The sequence below is a fragment of the Phacochoerus africanus genome, chromosome 11 (assembly GCF_016906955.1).
Source record: "Phacochoerus africanus isolate WHEZ1 chromosome 11, ROS_Pafr_v1, whole genome shotgun sequence".
Classification (NCBI taxonomy): domain Eukaryota; kingdom Metazoa; phylum Chordata; class Mammalia; order Artiodactyla; family Suidae; genus Phacochoerus; species Phacochoerus africanus.
The window spans coordinates 32551547-32572366 of NC_062554.1; the positions used below are offsets into that span (position 1 = coordinate 32551547).

General features: G+C 36.1%; 1 protein-coding gene across 8 annotated transcripts in view; it reads left to right on the forward strand.

The window, feature by feature from the left end:
- Nucleotides 1-20820, forward strand: part of YAP1 (Yes1 associated transcriptional regulator) — a 113868-nt gene that overhangs the window by 79285 nt on the left and 13763 nt on the right. For 2 of the 8 annotated variants that reach the window (XM_047751941.1, XM_047751942.1), the window contains exons 5-6: nt 12487-12680; nt 15609-15656. In XM_047751941.1, the coding sequence (XP_047607897.1) occupies nt 12487-12680; nt 15609-15656 (242 nt within the window). The remainder of the gene's footprint in view (nt 1-12486; nt 12681-15608; nt 15657-20820) is intronic. The other 6 variants (XM_047751943.1, XM_047751944.1, XM_047751945.1 and 3 more) reach the window with 3 other exon arrangements.

Sequence of the window (20820 nt, forward strand, 5' to 3'; positions counted from 1 at the left end):
AATAATTAGATGGCTGTTAAATTTTTAACTGTTTAGACATTCATTAACCTTTTCCCTCCAAGACCAAATATTTCTGATGGCTGTTAGAAGTAATATTTTACTTTCGATGAAAATGCACCTAATGACCAACTAAATACCCAAGCCTGGTGATTAGAGGTAGGAAGCACTAAAGGCTGTAGAAACTAAATCTGTAATTCCATTAATGAAGTCTTGGATAGCTAGATACCAACATCTAATCATTTGAATTTTACTGAAGCAAGTTTCTTGATATCCGCACATTAAATACAGGTTTTTTGTTTTCTTTACCCTTTTTAAAAAATCTTTGCTGGTGATCCTAAATGTCAATGTCAGTATTTGGTTGCAAACTGTGTTACAATATTAACTACTTAAGGTAGGGAAGAAAAGATGTTTCTGTGTGTTTTAGGTAAAAAGAGCTGTTTCTAACTAAAACTTCTAAACATAAAATTCGGCCCTGAAAAGGAATTTATAATTGTTCTAATAAACGTTTCTCAAAGGAGAAGGGAGGGTTTAGCAGAGTTAGGAAATACTGCCCCAAATCTGAGTTTCTCTGAGATCCAGGGACATTGTGACTTACTCTGGGTTATATAGTTAAGTGACAGAACTAGAATCTGAACTTGATCTTTTGATAACTAGAATTTTAAAGAAATTTAGAATACATGGAGTTAATCTTTAAGAAACACACCTAAGTCACCAACACTAATACATGGAAAGTTCATCAGAGGGAGGAAGATGACAGTGGTGAATGCGTTTACTTGTATACTGTGCTGTGACTCATCTTGAGGAAATTACCCAAAGATAATGATTTTCCAGTTACAGAGTTGAAATATAAACTCTCTGATTGGAGCAGACTGTGAAGCGTTCTAGATGAATTATAATGCCTCACATCTACCTTACCTTTAAGAGATCTTCCAACCTCTGCTTTGACCTTTCCCTTTCCCACATTGCAAAGCAGCCCATTCTATTTAAGGAAGATTCTAATGACCAGAAAATGTATGTCCCTTTATTACGCAGAAATTTACTTTGTGAATACAGTTCTAATCCCAGAGTGTTCTCTTTTTAATTATGGTTTCACCAGTTTTTTCATGCATTAAGAGTTCTGCATTCTTGAGCAGTTTACTCCCGTCCTCTGGATGTCTTTCATTTTACTAGTGCCTTTTTAAATATGATATTCAGTATAATTTTTAAAAGTGTACATTATCCAGTGATAAAAATAATTACAACATTGCTCTGACCTGAAATTATGTATGCCTTCCAAAAATCTATTAGAGGTTAGCTATCATCCTCTTTTCTATATAGTAGTTATGTAATATACTAAATTCAAATAAGTTAAATAGTGATATAGAAAAATTGACTTCAGTTGGGAATCAAGAGACCCAAGTTTTCGGATATCATAATATAATCAACGCATTCGGAAAAATACCTGACTTCCCTTGACTAAATTGGACCACATACTGAATGCTTTTAAGAATATTTCCAGTCCTTAATTAATATAATATGCTAGATTATGAATTTTTCAGTGACTGCTTTTCACCCTTCCTTAAGGTTGCTTCTCAATAGCTTTATAGATTTGAGTGCACTGAGGTTTCAGAGATACTTTTGAACTATTTATTGCACCATTTAAGTTTAGCTTTTGGCCCTCTGGTCACAGCTGGGGAATTACTTTTGAAGAGGAGACAGGGAAATCTTTCAACCTTTAATCTAAAGATAAGCCTTATCACCTAGTGAGTATGCTCAGGCAAACAAATCTGATGGGGGATGGGCAGTGCTGGATGGAATAGTTAAGTTTGGTCCACACTATCAAATATCAAACTCTTGGAAGCATATAGAAGTTTAAACATGCATTGTTATCAGGGCTCGGCTTTACTGCCTTAAAGATGGTGCATTTTTGGTATGCTTTTTTTCTAAAATTTAGAACTCCCATAAAGTTGCCATGATAGAAAGCCTGATGTAGACTGATTTGAAGTGTAATTCCAGGCCATGTGCTTAGTGAAGCCTGATTTAAAACATACTGTGGAAGATTGTTCCTAATTGTTGCCCTCGCTACATTTTTTTTTTACTTAAGAAAAGTTACTGAAATGAATATTTTATTGTGTAAGTTTATAGAATAGAGAATATCAAAATTAGTTCACTACTTGAGGTTTGCAGTTTTTTTTCTTTTTTTTTTTTTTTTACATTATATTCAGGAGGATAATGTCAAAATAGTTTATCAGTCATAGTGAGCATTCTCTCCTGCTCACCAAAGGTGAGTAGACATACATGAATGAAGTTAAATTGATAAGTAGTTTCTGCTTGATGATGGTTCAGTGATACAAATAATTGTATAGTGAAGGAGTATTTTTCTTCACAACATTTTTCTGTGTTTACATAGTGAGTTTTTCATATAGAATGTTTAAAACTTAAAGCTTAAGATCATGATAATGATTGATAAATTTAATGGTTACTAAAGCCCTTCACATCAAACACAAGAAAACTTAATTCATTTTTAAAAGAAAATTATGTTTCAAGTTATATTTGTGCCAACTGTGCATTAATAGGAAGTATTTTACAAAAGGTGCTGGAGAAGAGAGCATTGTAATGCTACTTTTTGTGCCAATCCAGAGATTCAGATACAAGAAACAGAAAAAGAGATTATAGACTTCCTGAAGAAAAGTAAAATAGATCTCTGTTGAAATAAATCAGAATGACTTCAAAGAGGAGTGGTTCATATTCTTTGTTTTGTTTTATACTCATGTTGTTCTGCTACCCTGGTTGCTGAGATCACTTCAGAACTCATTCTGGACTTGCTTCAACTTGGAGATTCTCCTGTGCATTGCTAATAGCATCCTACTAACTAGGAGTAGAAACCATTTCCATATTTATTTACGCATTCAACAAATATTTGAGTGCCAGTTATATACCAGTCACTATGCTAGCAATCAGGCAGGAGCTTACAAGGCTACTAAATAAATACATTATTACAAAAAACAAGGAAAGATAATAAACAAGGTGCTATGACATTACTGTGAGGTGGTCAGGAAAGGCTTTTTTGAAGAGGAACATTTAAAAATGAGAAGAAGCCAGTCAAGCTCTAGACTATCTAAGAGGACCAGTTTTCGTGCTTATCAGTCAAAACTCAGGTAGTCATCTCTTCTAAATTGCCCTAGTAAAGTAACATTAACAGTAATAAACTACATGTAATTAGGAATAAAGCTATTATTAATGGGACTATTCATTAATCTAACATAAATAGGTAGATTTTAAAATGTAATTGCCCTTCTCTTTAGACCAGTAGTTTAAAATTTTTTTTTCATAGTGGAGGGAAAACAAAACAAAACAAAACCAGTTATATCCTGAGGACAAAGAGAGCTGAAAGCTGGTTAGAATGCTTCCTCCCATCTCCTCACCTCATTTGACAACTCCTGTGCCCTGCCCCAAGCTGCTTTTGAGGTGATGAGAAAATGTTCTATTGGATGTTTTTTAAGCTCCACCCACAACTGTATTGTTTGAAAAATACCGTTATGATGAATTTCCATGCCAGACTTTTGATAAATGATGGCCGAGGGAAGCAGATATCAAATTGGCCTAAATAAAGATGTTTGTTGTTGATATTTTTGAACGATTTAAAAATTCTAATACTTTAGCCCAGTTTTGGGGGCCTGGAGGTTGATACTTGCGAAGGGAGAGACAGAATGTGGGAGGAAGAGATTACTTTGCCTGTGATGAGAATGAGACCTGGATTAGAGTTTTAGAGAAGGTGAACTGTTCCAACATCATACAAAATAAAACCACAGTGAGATACCCTTTTCAGTGAGATGGCTAAAGTGAATGGCATTAATAAGTGTAGACCAGAATGTGGAGCAGTTGGAACCCTCATGCATTGCTCATGGGATTGAAAAATGATGCAGCCACTTTAGAAGACGCTTTGGCAGTTCCTCAAAAAGCTAAAACATGGAAGTATCCTATGACCTAGCAGTTCCATTCCTAGATATGTTTGCCCCCAAAAGGAAACCATGTGTCCACACAAAACTCTGCACATTTGAATGTTTATAGCAACATGATTCATACTAGCCAGAAAGTAAAAAATAACATGAATGTCCCTCAGTTGATGAACAGACTAACAAGATGTAGGACGTCTGTACAATGGAATGTTAGAATACCATTCGCTGATAAAGGGGAATGGAATACTGATATGTACTATAACATGGATGAATCTTGAAAATATGCTAAGTAAAACCAGTCACAAAAGGAATTGCTTGATTCCATTTATATGGCATGTTCAGAATATGCAAATCCTTAGAAACAGAAAATAGATTAATGGTTACCAAGGACCAGAGAAGGGACAATAGGAAAAATAGTGCTAAAGGATACAGGGTTTCCTTTGGGGATGATGAAAGTGTTCTGAAATTGGGTTGTTGTGATGGTTATACAGTTCTAATAAAACTACAATTAAAAGGATGATATATTTCATTATACCCTTTTTAATTTTTTTAATATCATTCCTGGCTGGCATTGTCACTTAGCTATAGCTTAATTGAATGTTAGGAAACATTTTTCATATGTTGATAGTAAAAAGGTCTATTTAGTCATTAGGTTTGGACCTTGGCCTTCTGCTTTTTTTTTTTTTTTTTGTCTTTTTGCCTTTTCTAGGGCTGCTCCCGTGGCATATGGAGGTTCCCAGGCGAGGGGTCTAGTCAGAGCTATAGCCACTGGCCTATGCCAGGGCCACAACAACATGGGATCTGAGCCATGTCTACAACCTACACCACAGCCCACAGCAACGCCAGATCCTTAACCTACTGAATGAGGCCAGGGATCAAACCCGAAACCCCATGGTTCCTAGTCGGATTCATTAACCACTGAGCCATGACGGGAACTCCCTTTTTGCTTCTTTTTTAAGAGACAGGTTTCAGGGTGAGTCAAATAGTTTTCACTGAAAAATCATCATTTTATATTTAAATACATAAATTATTGTGCTGATTAGTAGCAACTTTTTGGAGACAATTCAGTCCCCTAGGTCATAGCAAAATACTTAGCCAGCAGTGGCTATTTTGTATTTTGTTTTGTACATTTTAAGACTGACAAATGGTTTATTGGTTTGTGTTTTTAGAAAAGCATTTATTTTAATAAGCCTACTATTATAGGCTATTATAGTACCCTTGTAGGTATGGGAAAAACCAAAATTTGTTTCTAAATGTTGTGAACAAACTAACTATTCTAATAGGTAAATATATAATATCTGAAACTTGGTAAAATATTAGACAAAGTAAAGAAGTAAGTGCTTTCCTGTGTTATGGGAGACTTGATTAAATTAATGTTTTAAAAGTTTTATTTAGGATTTCCCGTTGTGGCTCAGCTATAGTGAACCCAGCCAGTATCCATGAGGATGCAGGTTTGATCCCTGGCTCCATTCGGTGGGTTGAGGATCCTGTGTTGCCTTGAGTTGTGGGCCTAGTTCACAGATGAGGCTCAGATCTAGTGTTGCTGTGGCTGTGGTATAGGCAGGCAGCTGCAGCTCAGATTTGACCCCTGGTCTGGGAACTTCATATGCCTCTGGTGCAGCCCTAATACATTTTGTGTGTGTGTGTGTGTATATATATGCAAATGTTTCTAAATTTAAATTTATAATTAATAAATTTATTACTAGGATTGATTACTAGATCTGTAATACTTTATAATATTCTAAGGTTGAAGACATAAATTAAGCAAATCTAAAAATTGTCTGAAGTTTAAAAATTCAGATGTTTAGAAAGAACCCATGGTGATGACCTCCTTTGTTTTTGAGAAAGTGTTCTCTTATTTTTCAGTAATTGCTGAGTGAATAGTTTGCTCCCATAAAACTGTCAGGACTGATTTGTTAAGAGAAACCTGAAATAGTTACTATTTTATAGTCCAGGCAGCAGACTCAATTTAAAAATATAGCATGTTTTTTTTTTTTAATTCTGTCGTATTTTAGGAATTTATTTCTCTTTTACCTTTTAGAAATTTTGTAACTGGAAACTGGGATTTTGGTAGTTGATCACAGAGGGGAAGAAGTTGGTAATGCAATTCTTTTCTTTTCTAGCTGCCCTGCCCCCTTTCCCCAGGAAACAAAGCCTGTTTTGTTTCTTGCCTGCCTGTGAGGTCTCTGCTGCACCCCATGTGGGTGCAGTACTCTGTGCTTTGTTGAAATGCTTGAGATACTCAGAAGGTAAAGAACGGGATGCTTCTGAAGAGAATAAATCCCAGCTTCAGTAGATAAACAAGGTTGTTTGAATTGGTCATTTAAGTGAGCTCTTTAATGGAAACTTGTAGCACTGCTTGTATCCATAGGTAACAGCGTTTAGGTAAACACAACCAAGTGTTCACCATTATTAGCCAGAGAGACTATTCCTACTGCATGTTTTGTGCAAATTTAGGTTTAATTCTGTGGAGTTCTTGCTCCACCTTTTGATACCCTGTTTTCCCCTTTCTATGGTTTTTAATAGGCAAGTTTAGATTTGAAAAAGAACTTACCAGCCAGTTCAGTATGCCATCAGCAGTGATAACTGTCATTAATGATTACTGCTAATGGTCTCTAATTCTGGGAAACTGGTAGGAAGCAGAGGATGTTTACTCGTTTATTTTCATGCAGTATTGTTATTGTCCAATTAGTTTTCACAAAGACTATATATTAACTTATTAAATACTGTATTACTTAATAAAAATCCAGGGTGGAAGGAAAGCTCTAAAGCTTTTTCTAATGTTTCTTAATAGATGAAACATTTAACAGTATATAGCTCTAGAATCTGTTTTGAAATCAGTCATGTTTTATAATTTCAACACTTCACAACTTAGTAATGGGTTATTTCCTAGAAGTTTTTAACAATTTTGATTTTTTTAATTGCTTAGAATGGAAAACATTTTTCCCCAGTAGTGTGTTTGCTCTAGGCTCAATTTGTGAGATGTTGAGTGTATGTGATAGATATATAGACCAGTCCCCTAATTCGTATTTAACTCATATTATCGAACCTGACATAGCACAATGTATAAAAAAATTTCTGTGGGGCAGTAAATATGTTGAATGCCCTACAGGAATGCCAGCAACCTGTTTACCAAAAGAGAAGGAGCTCAAGGGAAGTTGAACTAAGGCTTAAATTCTGCCACCTATTTTTTTTTTTCCATTTAGATCTTACAGGAAAAATAAGTATGCATATCTTTGTGCATCATAGAATATTTCGAAACAGTGAGTGGTATGGTGGGGTAGAAGGGCAAGGAGGGAAGGAATGGGAATTTAAGCTAAGATGATTACCTGTGGTAATCTAGAAATTTAGGAAGAGCTATTTGGAAAAGGGAAGAGACGAACATTTTTCAAGCATCTGTTGTATTCCAGGACTACAATAGATGCTTTACATGTATTGCATATTATCCCCACAGTGATCCAAAAGGGCCGTGTTAATGTCCCCAGGGATAATCAAGGAAACTGAGGATTAGATGAATTGCTGAACTGGTGCACCCAACTCTAATCATGGTTTGTTTGACTCTTAAAGACCGAGTTTTTGTGTCATACTATGACAACTATCAGTTATGGATCTAGTAGAGTCGGTGACAGGTAGACATAAGCAATTGTATTAAATGAGGTTATTGATTGCCAACTCTTAGATGTTAAACTGTTTTTGCTTTTTTCCTTTCTATTCCCCTGTTAGATTCTGACTATAAACCATTATTATTAAGGTTCTAGCCACTTATACTTTGTAAAGACATTTCATAAATAAGTGTGATTTGGGTGGGGGCATGCAATAGAGAATAAGGCTTTAAACAATATAGAGCAGCAAGTCACATTTTTTTGAGATCCCTTCTCGGTTTTGTCAGACAAAACATTAAAAGAGATAACCAAAAAGATGTAACAGCATCATAAATTAAAAAAAAATAAATCTCTGTGAGTTAAAAGATAAAAACCACACAAAGCTGTGATCAAGGGCAGGGCTAGCAGCCAGTCAGCCAGTCAAGATATCAAGAACTCAGAGTTGTTAAGAACAAAGAAAGATACATGAAACAGGCTCAATGGTGAAAGCCAGGCCTGCAGCCGAATGCGGCCTGGCCTGGTACAAAAGCAAGGATTGACCACATGTCAAGTCACAAATTTCAAGAATCGATATACAGACTAAATTATTTTAACCACACTGCAATGAGATTAGATCCCAGTAATAAAAAAGTTAGCTTCAGGGAATTCCCTTGTGGTGGAGCAGGTTAAGGATTTGATGTTTTCACTGCAGCAGCTGGGTCACTGCTGTGGTCTGGGTTCGATCCCTGGCCTAGAAACTTACACATGCCACAGGCACAGGCAAAAAAAAAAAAAAGTTAGCAGTCAAAAAATATGGCTTGCCCTACCAGCTATTAAAACATACTATAGGAGTTTCTGTCGTGGCTCAGTGGTTAATGAATCCGACTGGGAACCATGAGATTTCGGGTTCAATCCCTGGCCTTGCTCAATGGGTTAAGGATCCAGCATTGCCATGAGCTGTGGTGTAGGTTGCAGAGGTGGCTCGGATCCCACGTTGCTGTGGCTCTGGAGTAGGCCAGCAGCTGTAGCTCTGATTGGACCCCTAGCCTGAGAATCTCCATTTGCCACGGGTGCGGCCATAGAAAAGACCCAAAAAAATAATAATAATAAAACATATAGGTTGCAATTAAAACTGTGGTAACTAATGTAAGAGAAGTTAATGAACAGAGTAGAAAATCTAGAAACAAAATAGCAAGTATGGAAATTTAGTCTATGATGATGGTGACTGGGCAAAGGATACACTTTACATGAGTGGTGTTTGTACTAAAGGTTAGCCATGAAGAAAGATAAAATCAAATCCATTACATACACCAGGGTACATTCCAAATGGCTGAGGTTGAATTGCCAAATGGGTATGTAAAGTGGAACCATGTAATTTTTGAATTAGAAAACTGATGAATTCGTCTATCATCTTGGAGTGGGGAAGATGGCTCAAATTTTGAAAAAGATTGATACACTTGACTATTTAAAATATACACTTTAATGTGGGAGAAAAAAATAAGCAAACTGAAAATACAGAGGATGGACTAAGGGAAATTATTTGTAACTTAGATATTGACAAAGGTTTTCTATCTCTGGTATATAAAGATTGTGTAAAATAGAGGAAGTAAGGACAAATAACACTGTAAGAAATTATATGAATGCATTTCATGTAAAAATGTGAATGGCCCCTTTAAAATAATTATTGATTGAACTCTTGTAGTAAGGCCTAGAGAAATAAAATCATACTGAGAAACCATTTTTCATCTTTCAGATTAGCAAAAAATCCAAAAGTTTGGCAGCAAAGTACAGCCCCAATGTGTGGGAAGAAGAGGAAGATTTGGTGATATTACTTAAATTTTCAGCCGTTAACTTAGCAGTCTCTCCCATATAGGATTCTACCCCAAAGATGGTGGTAGAAATGTGAAATTATGTATGAGCATATTCTATATGGTACTTTGTAGTAATAATGAAAATCTAATAGGAAATTGGCTGAATGAAATACTAATCAGCTTTTTTTTTTTTTAAGAAAATGGGGGGGCCTCTGCTGCTTTGGAGTAGTCTCAAGGATGTCATTAGAAAAAAAGCAAAAGTGAAGTTAACTATTCAGAGTATGCTACCTGATATCTAAGAAGTATGCTACCACATCCATGTCTTTGCGTAGATTTTTAAAAGAGAATAAACTAGCAACGGTCACCCGTTACCAGTTGGGGGCAGAAGGGTGGTAGATGGTAAGTAAACAAAGTGTCTAAAATTCAAAAGCACAGTGTCACAAGCGAACCTGTGTAGTGAGTTGGCAGTCGAATCACACAGAGAATTATTATTTCAGGTGACTTTTAACCACAGTGATTTGGCTGGATAAACTTAATGAAATAGCTTAAGGACAAATAAATCAAACCTTTAATAGTCATTTGTTGATCATAACTTCACTAACTTCATGTTATTTTGAAATAATTGCATCTTATAGAAGGATAATACATATTAATGTCATTGGAACCAAGTCTTTTAGCGTAAGACAGAAAATCAAGATCAAGGAATCTAAGTAAAAACCCTGAGTGATACATACTGAGATTATTTATGGGTAAAATGCTGTATTATTTGCTAAAAAATAATTGAGGGAAAAGCCAATGAGAATAAATAAAAAACAAAACTAGCTATGTATTTTGTTTTTTGTCTTTTTGCCTTTTCTTGAGCCGCTCCCGCAGCATGTGGAGGTTCCCAGGCTAGGGGTTGAATCGGAGCTATAGCCGCTGGCCTACACCAGAGCCACAGCAACTCAGGATCCGAGCCATGTCTGTGACCTACACCACAGCTCACGGCAATGCCAGATCCTTAACCCACTGAACGAGGCCAGGGATCGAACTGGCAACCTCATGGTTCCTAGTCGGATTTGTTAACCACTGAGCCACGACGGGAAGTCCCCAGCTGTGTATGTGTTGGCAGTTAAGAAGCTAGGTGATAACTACATGAGTATTCATAATCTGTTTTTTGTACTTCTCTGTATGTTTATGGAAATTAATTTTTAAAATTTTGAAAGTATGTTTGAGAGCATAAAATGTACTGCTAAATAACTTATGAGTTAAGTGGAAGTCACTAGAAATTACAAATATTTGGAATAGAGCAATCACAAATTATAAGTACTATTTCAAATGTAATGCATGTGGGAAAAACAGTAGTTGAAGGTAAATTTATTGGCTTAACTGCTCCAAGAAAAGATTTCAACTAAATATTAAGTTCAACTCAAGAAGTTAGGGGAAAAAAAACTAGAGGGGAAAAGAAAAGAAGGAACAAAAATGCCATCACCTTATGTTAGTAGCTCAGTAGGTCAAGTTGAACTAAGGCCTTCTGAGAAGGGGTTGGTCTGTAATTTCCTTTCTTATAATATCCTTGGTTCTATATCGAGGTTATGCTGTCTCATGAAAGAAGTGGTCAGTCTCTGGGGAAATTGTTAAGATTTCTGTAGAGTCATTTCTTAAATAGTTAAATGTCTGCTTCATGAATACTCAATCAAGAAACGTTTCAGTGGTTTTTCAACACGAATTTGGTCCCAAGACGCTGTCCCATGTTCTAATATGTACGTTATTAGGATACTGCTCTGGCCCTGAAGTCAAATTTGTTAATACCGAATTACAGTCAGGTGAGAAATGTCAACAGACAAAATGGAAAGTGCCCTGAAGGAAGATGATTTTTAATGTGCATGGTGGATTCAGAAAGGCTGGGGAGGTCTGCTGCAGTTGCCTCCAAGAAGAGTTATCATTTACCAGGCAACTTCTGTGATACAACAGAGGGCATGTGAAAAACCACCACAAGGAGTTTGCTGCGTGGCCAGGAGCCAATAAGTCAGGAGCTGTCAGCGAATGTCATTTCAGATTTTGAAAATGTCGTTTTCAGTAAGGTTCATAAGAGAGATTGGTCTATAATTTTTCTTTCTTTTAATGTATAAGGTACAGGAGTTATGCTGGTCTCAAAAGTGTAGTGAAGTTTACTTTGCTATTCTTCTTCCTTAAATGTTTGTGAAGTCCTTTAGTCCAGATACTTTCTTTGGTCAGTATGTATTAAACATTTAATAGAAATAGTAACCCGAAATTTCACCTTCAACAGTTGAATATTTGTCTGAAAAGATTACATATCATTCTTACTGATATTTTTACATAATAACGCTTCTATCTACTCACTGAAGGTTACCACAATCCTGTCCGATCAGTGTTGCGTCAGTGACAGAAATTCACTAGTATGAGAATCCAGTCCGTTCCTAATTATCATATGGTGTGTTACAGATTCAACTGAAAAATACAGCCCAGCATGACTACCTGGGCAGTATTGGGGGTACAGTGTTGTTGAATAAGACCAGTCTCTGCTATCCAGATCTTGCAGGCTTGTTTTATCATGAGTATGCATCGAATCAGTTTAATGTACTTGATTTATTAGAGGTATATTTAAAGATTAATAATCTTGAACTTTATTGCTTAGGATACTTTGTCTCAGTTGCTTTGAGAGATTTATTTTTAATGTATTATATTTTATAATTAGCAATGCATTCACATTATTCAAACTTGAGAAGTTATTTTTAAAAATGTCTTTCTTTAGTCACCCAGTTCCCCACCTCCAGAGCCAACAAATGTTAATTGTTTCTTGGCTGTCCTTCAGTTCATATTTCCAGATATGCATGTAACATATATCCCCCCCCCCTTTTTTAATGCTTTCTGTTCTGTATTCTGCTTTTAGCATAATATGTCTTAAGACTGTTCCATGTTATTGCCTATTAAAACTACTTCTTTCTCTTCTCTTATGGATGCCTTGCATCTTATGGTAACAACAAGGATGACTTAAATGATAATAAATTAACGTAACCATTGTACTATAGGTACATTTTTAGGTTATTTCTGGTCTACAGAAAAGGCATGTTGAATATCCCTGGTTGGTTTTGAATAACTAAATATCCTTTTCCTTTGCTAGTTTTTTAGGATAGATCTTCTATTTCATTTCAGCCATGAACCAGAGAATCAGTCAAAGCGCTCCAGTGAAACAGCCCCCACCACTGGCTCCCCAGAGCCCTCAGGGAGGAGTCATGGGTGGTGGCAGCTCCAACCAGCAGCAACAGATGCGGCTGCAACAGTTGCAGATGGAGAAGGAGAGACTGCGACTGAAGCAGCAAGAACTGCTTCGGCAGGTGAGGCCACAGGTTAGAGACCAGCCTTCCACTTTGGGGGTTTTGTTTTCCTACATGAAATGGGCATGTTTCATTTTGGCACTTATTAGTTACTGAGGAATGTTGTTTCTCTAAAACCAGAGTGGCACAGAAACATTCTGCCCATCTCTGTCCTTGTCTTAGTTTCTTGACTGGCCTTTGGACAAGGGGGCTGTAATTTGTATCACAAAGAAAGAGATAATTTGGCCTTTAGTCATTGGAGTCAAGCAGAAATTGAAGGAAGCAAGGGTAGTACTTTTTCTCAAATATCCAGGCATACCTCAGAGATATCGCAGGTTAGTTCCAGACACAACAATAAAGCATTACAGTAAAGCAAATCACACAAATTTTTTGGTTTCCCAGTGCATATGAAAGTTAATGTATATACTATATTAAATATACTTCTAGATCACCACAATAAAGCAAATATTACAACAAAGCAAATCAGATTTTTTGGTTTCCCGGTGCATATGAAAATTAATGTATACACTACACTAAGTATGCACTAGTGTATACTTAGTATATACCGAATGTTTACACTGTGCTATAGTTTAAGTGCAATAGCATTTGTCTTAAAAAAAAAAAAAAAAACAGTGTACATACCTCAGTTTGAAAATACTCAACTGCTAAAAAATGCTAACCATCATCTGAGCCTTCAATGAGTCATAATCTTTTTGCAATGGTAACATCAAAGACACAGATCACCATAACAAAAATAATAATGAAAAGGTTTGAAATATTGTGAGAATTACCAAAAATGTGACATAGAGGCATGAAGTGGGCAAATGCTGTTGGAAAAATGGCACAGATAGACTTGCTTGATGCATGATTGCCACAAACCTTAAAAATGTGTTTAAAAAAGAAGTGCATTGTTTGCAAAGTGCAGTAAAATGAGGTATGTCTATACATAGAATTGTAAATTGCTATATATCTGAGGATTTCACTAAAGGGAAACCTTTGAGACATCACTTGGATAAACCTCTGTTACTTTAAATGAATTATTTGTCCAAGGGAATACACCAGTATGATATTTCTCAAATATGTTTTAGTATTGCTTAATATAAGATGTTTTATTTAAACATAATACCGGCTATCCCAAGTTTAAAAGATTCCAAAGTACCTTAAAATTACCTGCTTATGGATGTTATTTCATGTCGGGAACAGTAGGTGCTACCATTAGAGAGTCAGAAACCCTTTATGACCATTTCTATCAGTTTTCTTTCATAAATACTGTTGGTCATTAAGTTCCATGAGAATATATAATCCCTCATCTCAAAATGAGTGTTTATCTTATTTCAGAATAATAAAATCTAAGTTCAGATATTGGGGGTGTGATCTTAACAGAGCAGTGTATTAAATGTTATATATATGTAAATATTTTGGATAATAAAGGCATAGTGTGATTTTGAAAGTGTGCAAAAGGAGGAAGGTACAGTGAAAATAATATCTCCTTTTCCAGTTCTCTAGTTCTCTTTTCTGGATATAAATAGCTATCAATTTCTTGTATTTTTTTTTCCAGAAAAATTCTCTCTGTTAGAAATCATGAAATTCATGTTATCTATACTATTTGTCCCTAGCTAAATCATAGGATACTAAGGGTAGGCATTAAAAATACCATTATACTCTACATTTCTGTTGCCAGGATGTAGATATTTGAACAGGTACTTTTTTAACACAAGGGTTATTTTTTAATATTGTTTCTTGAGTGTTAACGGAAATACAAGAACTTGATAACAGTCATTGAATTCTGATTTGGGATTTGAAGAACTGGTCCCTAAGAATTAAACTAAGCCGCACCTCTTAATTGTTTGTGCTATCAGTAACCTGTCAGTGTAATTCTAGTGTGATAGGCACCGAAAGTGAGTGCGAGAAATGATGCCAGCATAACATGTCAAGAAATGGTCTTGAAAGAAATATTTTTTTCATCTGCCTTTAAGAAGGTAGAGACAGGAAACAACATTAACACCGTTTGCTGTATCTCTAACTTTTTAATAAATGACTGTAAAGGAAATATATTTTTCATTTAAATAAAACTTTATCATTGAAGCAGGGTAGCACCATCAAGAATATAATTACATAGCTATTAGAAGAAATAAAGCAGTTAAAGGGTATGTTTTACACAGCCTGTTTTTCTTGCTTGCTTTTCATTTTGTTGTTACTGAGTACTCGATGGTGTAAGTAAATGTAATTTGACATATGAATTGAAGACTTTCAAAACCAAAAAACCTTATTAAGAAACATTAAGTCTAGGAATGGCCATCTGTCATTTTGTTGTTGCCATTGCTCAGCCTCTCCCAACCCAGTGGGCAAAATGCTGCTACTTATAAAACTCTTCATTCCAAAGAATTTTTCTAAGTCTTATTCTCACTCTTACTCTGGGTGATGGGTCCTGAACAGAATAGCTTCCTTTAAGGTTAACTTCTTTGTTTCTTCCTTACTACCTATTGTGTTGCCTTTTCCTTTGTTGAAGTGACAGACCTGCTTTATTCTTATACTAATGGTCTATTTTTTAGGATTTTTGTTTTTGTTTTTGTTCTTTAGCAATCAGTATACATTCTTAGTCTTTTGGCTTCCTGTGAACTTCTTCCATTGACAGTTTCTCTTATCACTGAAACATCCAATTATATTTTTCCTGCCTCATCTCATACCCAGAAGTAAAGAACCTACCTGACTAGTACCAGGTTTTATTTGAATCCTGATACCTAAAGTCTTACTGTCCTATCCTCAGTGCTGTGCAAAACTTCTCAGGTCTCCGTTTGTTGTGTGGTGACTGTTGGCGCTTGTCTTCCTCAGTCTGCTTCTTGGGCTAGCTTGGGAATTCTGTGCTATGGTGATATGTCTGGATACAATTTGTAACTCGGCCTACACAGCCAAACTATGTGGCTTAAAATAATTTTTATCCATCTTATTTTTCACTCTTAGGCAATGCGGAATATCAATCCCAGCACAGCAAATTCTCCAAAATGTCAGGTAGGCTCTTGTCTGATGTTTTAGCATTGAAAACAGATATTAAATTAGGAAAGAGAAAAACTTGTGCTCCAGTGGCCTGTCCTCACTGAAGATTAGGCCAGAGTGACTTTGAGCCATCTTTCTGCCAAGCTACTTAGGTTAACATTTCTGTTCCTGGAAAGTTTACCCTATCTGCTGCCTCCCCTGCTTCTCCCAGAGAGCTTCCGGTATTCACTTTGAATCTGTGGAGGTCCTTTTTTATTCCACATTTGAGATTATTGTGTACATCCTGTCAGCTTTGAAGTGTGCCTGATTTTTATTTGCATAGCCTAAAATAGTCCTTACAGTGATTTCTGGGAATTTATAATTCAAACAATAGCAAAGGTAGCATAGATTATTTACTTGAGTAGGCTACTTTAGGAAATCTTATTAAGAGTTAGAATGATAACTACTAGGAAAAGAAAAGTTCTTTCTGGTGAACATTCCAAAGAAAGAATATCAAAATTATCAGAAGAGAGAAGGATCTATCTGAATACTGTCCCAGGTTTCTTTGTTGGCTTTTATCAGTATTTCTCCCTGATGAATCCAGGGAACACTGATTGCGAAGGTATCGTATTTAGATGGGAAGATTGTGGCCATTTTTTCCTTCTATAACACAGGCAGTTTCTTCTAACTCGTGGCAAGAATCTCATCCTTGAAACCAAAGAGATTCTCTGTGTTCAAGGTTCACAGATTTGAAGGAATTCAAAGCTAGGGGATTATTGCACCCTTCTCAGGTGGACAGAGCAGCCATGAAACACATAGTACTCTATGTAGGTCTCTGCAGTAGGCCAGCAAGTGCATTCTCTTAGAATCAGCCGTGGAAGTGGGAATTGGCAGAACTCCTCTCATTTTGGATGCTGTTAACTTGTCCATTGGAGCACCAGATAGAATCCTCATAGAGACCAGTTAATTTTGTGAGAGGAAAAGCTCTCTTTATCTGTCTCATAAATAATCTCCCTAATCAAGAAATCAAGTACGGGAGTAACTCATGAAAGTCATCTTGCTGAAGCAGAGCACAGACGTTCTTTTTTGTCTTTTTGGACCTGTACTCACGGCATAGGGGGTCAAATTGGAGCTGTAGCCGCTGGCCTACGCCACAGCCACAGCAGTGCCTGATCCTTAACCCACTGAGTGAGACCAGGAATCAAACCTACATCCTCATGGATACTAGTCATGTTCATTGACCACTGAGCCACGATGGAGAACTTCAGACATTCTTATGGTGAGGGCCACAAATACCACACTTGACTGGGAAGAACACTGTAGTATTGGATCTTTACAAAATGAAGATGTTTTCCCTTGCCTTTTTCTCTAAAGTGTTCCTTTTATTTGTGATAAATAAAGTGGAAACTAACATAAGAACAGAAATTAACTCAAATGAGTTTCGGGATCAAGCAAAAAGTTCTCCATGCTCAAAGTGTTTTGAAATTGTTTCCTTTTTACCCTGAGATCTTAAACTTTAAATCTGAAAAATAAATACCCCCAGGTCTATATTTCATACATCAGTGTAAGTGCAAATAGTTTTTCTCATTAGTATTATCATCAGGAATTTTTAGATAATTTTTTTTTTGCCTTTTTCTAAGGCTATACCCGCAGCATATGGAGGTTCCCAGGCTCGGGGTCTAATGGGAGTTGTAGCCACCGGCCTATGCCAGAGCCCCAGCAACGCCAAGTCAGAGTCGAGTCTGCGATCTGCAGCACAGCTCACGGCAACGCTGGATCCTTAACCCGCTGAGTGAGGCAAGGGATCGAACCTGTAACCTCATGCTTCCTAGGCAGATTCGTTAACCACTAAGCCATGATGGGAACTCCCTAGATACTTCTTTTAATAGTAAAGCTTTAGAAAAAGTAAGGCTTAATAAATTAAATTTTATTATATTTGTATGGTATTAGAGTTAATTCCTTAATTCCTTAGATTTGTCTAAGCCATAGCAGGAAACCAGAAATAGATTTTATAAAGGGTTTTATAAAGTCAACTTTGTATATGTGGACAATAAAATACTGACTTGTTATATGAGTTTTGATTGCCACTGTATTGACCTGACGCAATTGTGAAAATGTATGAAATTCTAGTATAGGTCTAAGTTTGGAGTTGCTCAAATCCATGAAATCTGGTGGTGTCTGTATTGAGCACACATTTGTTTTTCTCATCTTATATATTTTCTAGGTGATCTTGAGGTAGATGTCAGGAAAAATTTCACAAAGAAGGGGTCATATCTTAAGCGAAAATGGCTTTAAATAAGGTTACTAAGATATTCAAGAAAGCCAGAAAGTGCTTTCCAGTCTCAAAGAACAGTTTGAAGAGAAAGGAGTGGATCCATTCAGTATTTGAGTGCCAGGCAGTCTTGTTCAAAGTTGTGCAAGTTTGGGGGGTTTAGTTTGTTTGTTTTCTACTTTTCCAATAGAAATTAGTACAGATGAGTTAATAAGCCATATGAAATCTGTGACATTATTTTTATAATTATATATTCCCATTTGCTGTGAGCTATTGGAAGGTACCAAACTTGTAAATGTTTACAGGTTTCTTGTTTCAAAAGCTGTCTTTAAGTACTTCTTATTAGGATTAACAAAACATATCTACATTATAGAATTCTCTGGCGTGTAAACCAGTGTCAGTACGGGTGACGTTAATGCAAAATTCTGAAAAATTAAGGCAGCTTTGAAGGTATAAGCATACTCTTAGTTAAAAATGGGAAATTATTACCTTTATTTGTTAGGATTTATTTGCAGAATTTTGGGAAAAAACTTACAGAGCTTTTAATTTTGAAATTTCACTTGATTATTCACTGTTTTATACTTCTAAAGCATCAATTGCTATTCTTAGAGGGGGGAAAAAAGCTTTTTAAACTATAAACACCATCCTTGCTCCATGAGATTGAACATTGCATGTATTGCTCAATTTTCTAAGTGTATCTCTTTCAACACATGGATTTCTCCTTTGTGACTGTAGAGAGAATGGGTTAGGAGTGCATCCCAGCTTCTGTTTCAGAGTCTTTTGAAACTAACACTTTGAGGAAAGATAGTTCCCCCTGAGTATGAATGTTTTTACCTTCTTATATGCTTAAGATTGTGGTTCCCAATGCCTGTGGTTTCCTGATACCTGTGAGATCAGCCTAAACTCTGCAGCCTAGCTCATTCATGGTCTGTGGTCAGTAGCTTTCTTCCTCTCCCCATTCTGGTCAAGTCAGTTACCTTTCTTCAGCCAAGTGTACTCCTCTGTCTCATTGCTATGATTCCTTTCTTGAGCTTTGCTCCATAATGAGTACCTGACTTTTCCCCTTTCCACTTAGTGATTAAGATTCTCCATTCCCTTCATAAGGCCTAGGTCCAAACTCATCCCCAAGTGCCCTCATCAGAATTCTTGAAACTACCCAAAAATTGAAACAAGACTGCTATGTATAGATATCTTTATTTCTGAGCAAATGATTGCTATAATCATCATAGAAATTATGGCTATAAATATTTTGCAAGTAGTAAATCTTGTGTAGTTGCCATTCCTTCTGGGTAGTAATAAATACACACCAGGGTTAGTTGCTGGTTCAATGAGGGATAAAAAAATACACAGTGTTCATGTTGAGGGTATTGTACTACACTGTTAGCCCAAAATGATGAAGAGATTCAGATGTGTCCATAGTTTTAGTCAAATAGAGCAAAATAATACCCCTATTCAGAGCCATGTGAAAATAATTGCCACAAATTTTGTTTCTGTATTTAGTAATAACAAAGGTTTGGCTTTATTCCCTCCAGACTGTCTTTTATGTTACCAGATGCTACAAAAGCTATTTTAGAATCCATTTAACACCTTTTCCAAGATTCTCTCTCTTCTTTTTGAAGTCCTAGTATTGAATAAATCATAGATTCAGTTACATGTTTTCCCATGAATATTTTGTTTTATTTTTTTATTTTAGTTTAAATTTGTTGAAATATAGTTTTATTTTTAATGGACATTTTGAAAACTTTGTATGAAAGGGGAGGAGTTTTGACTTCACACCCTGCATGCTCTAATAGATTATCTCATTTGTTTTATTCATTAAGGTCATGATAATTTGAACAGTGCTATATATATTATATATATTTGACACCGTAATTACATAACACAAATTACAACAGAACAATGTAAATCAACTGCAATAGAAAAAATAAAAACCTTAAGGAAAAAAGAAGAATAGAAGAGAAGAAAAATGGGGGGGGAAATTACAAAAGACCTAACTCTAGAGATCTGTCAGAGGTGTTGAATCTCAGGATAATGCTGGGAACACCAAATTGCATATCCATTTTGGATATCACTTTTCAGAGTTTAGGACTGTCATATAGTTTGGGATATCATAGCTACCCATGGACACACATTTTTTAGTCAAGAAAAGTTCTAAAGTTAAATACTTTGGCGAATAGCACAAATAATTAAAAAACAAAAAGGAGTTCCCATTGTGGCTCGGTGGGTTAGGAACCTGACTAGTATCCATGAGGATGCAGGTTTGATCCCTGGCCTTGCTCAGTTTGTTAAGGATCTGATTTGCCACAAACAGTGGTGTAGGTCGCAGACGCAGCTTGGATCCAGCATGGCTGGTGCTGTGGCATAGGCCAGCAGCTGCAGCTCTGATTCTACCCTTAGCCTGGGAATTTCCGTATGCTGCAGGTGCCACCATTAAAAAAAAAAAAAAAAATTAAAAATTAAGAAAAATATTAAAAAAATCATTCTAAACACTGGCTAAATGTTTTAATAACTTCCAACGTAATGAAATATTCTGTGACCATTTACAGCTATCTTAGGTCTTGCCATAGCCTATTTTCTATCTAGAACAGTTGGGGAGAAATAGCTCCCCCCCCCCATTTTTAGAATTATTGACATAAAGTGCTATCACTGAGAGAAACTGTTTAAAAGATGCATATTTTTAGAGTTGTTCTCCATTTCTAAGCTTGGATTTCTAGTTCACTAAACTACCTACTGTAAGGGAATTGATTGGGTTGAGGAGGGTAGACCTTCACTTGTGTGCTATATATTCAGAAATGCTGCACTCTTCCATAATATTTGCTAAAGATAAAATTGTTTTAAAAAAGTAAACATTAATTTTATGGACTTCTCTATCGGTAGAATCATACTTAGTCACCTGGCGTGATTATTTTGAGATTCATTCACGTTGTA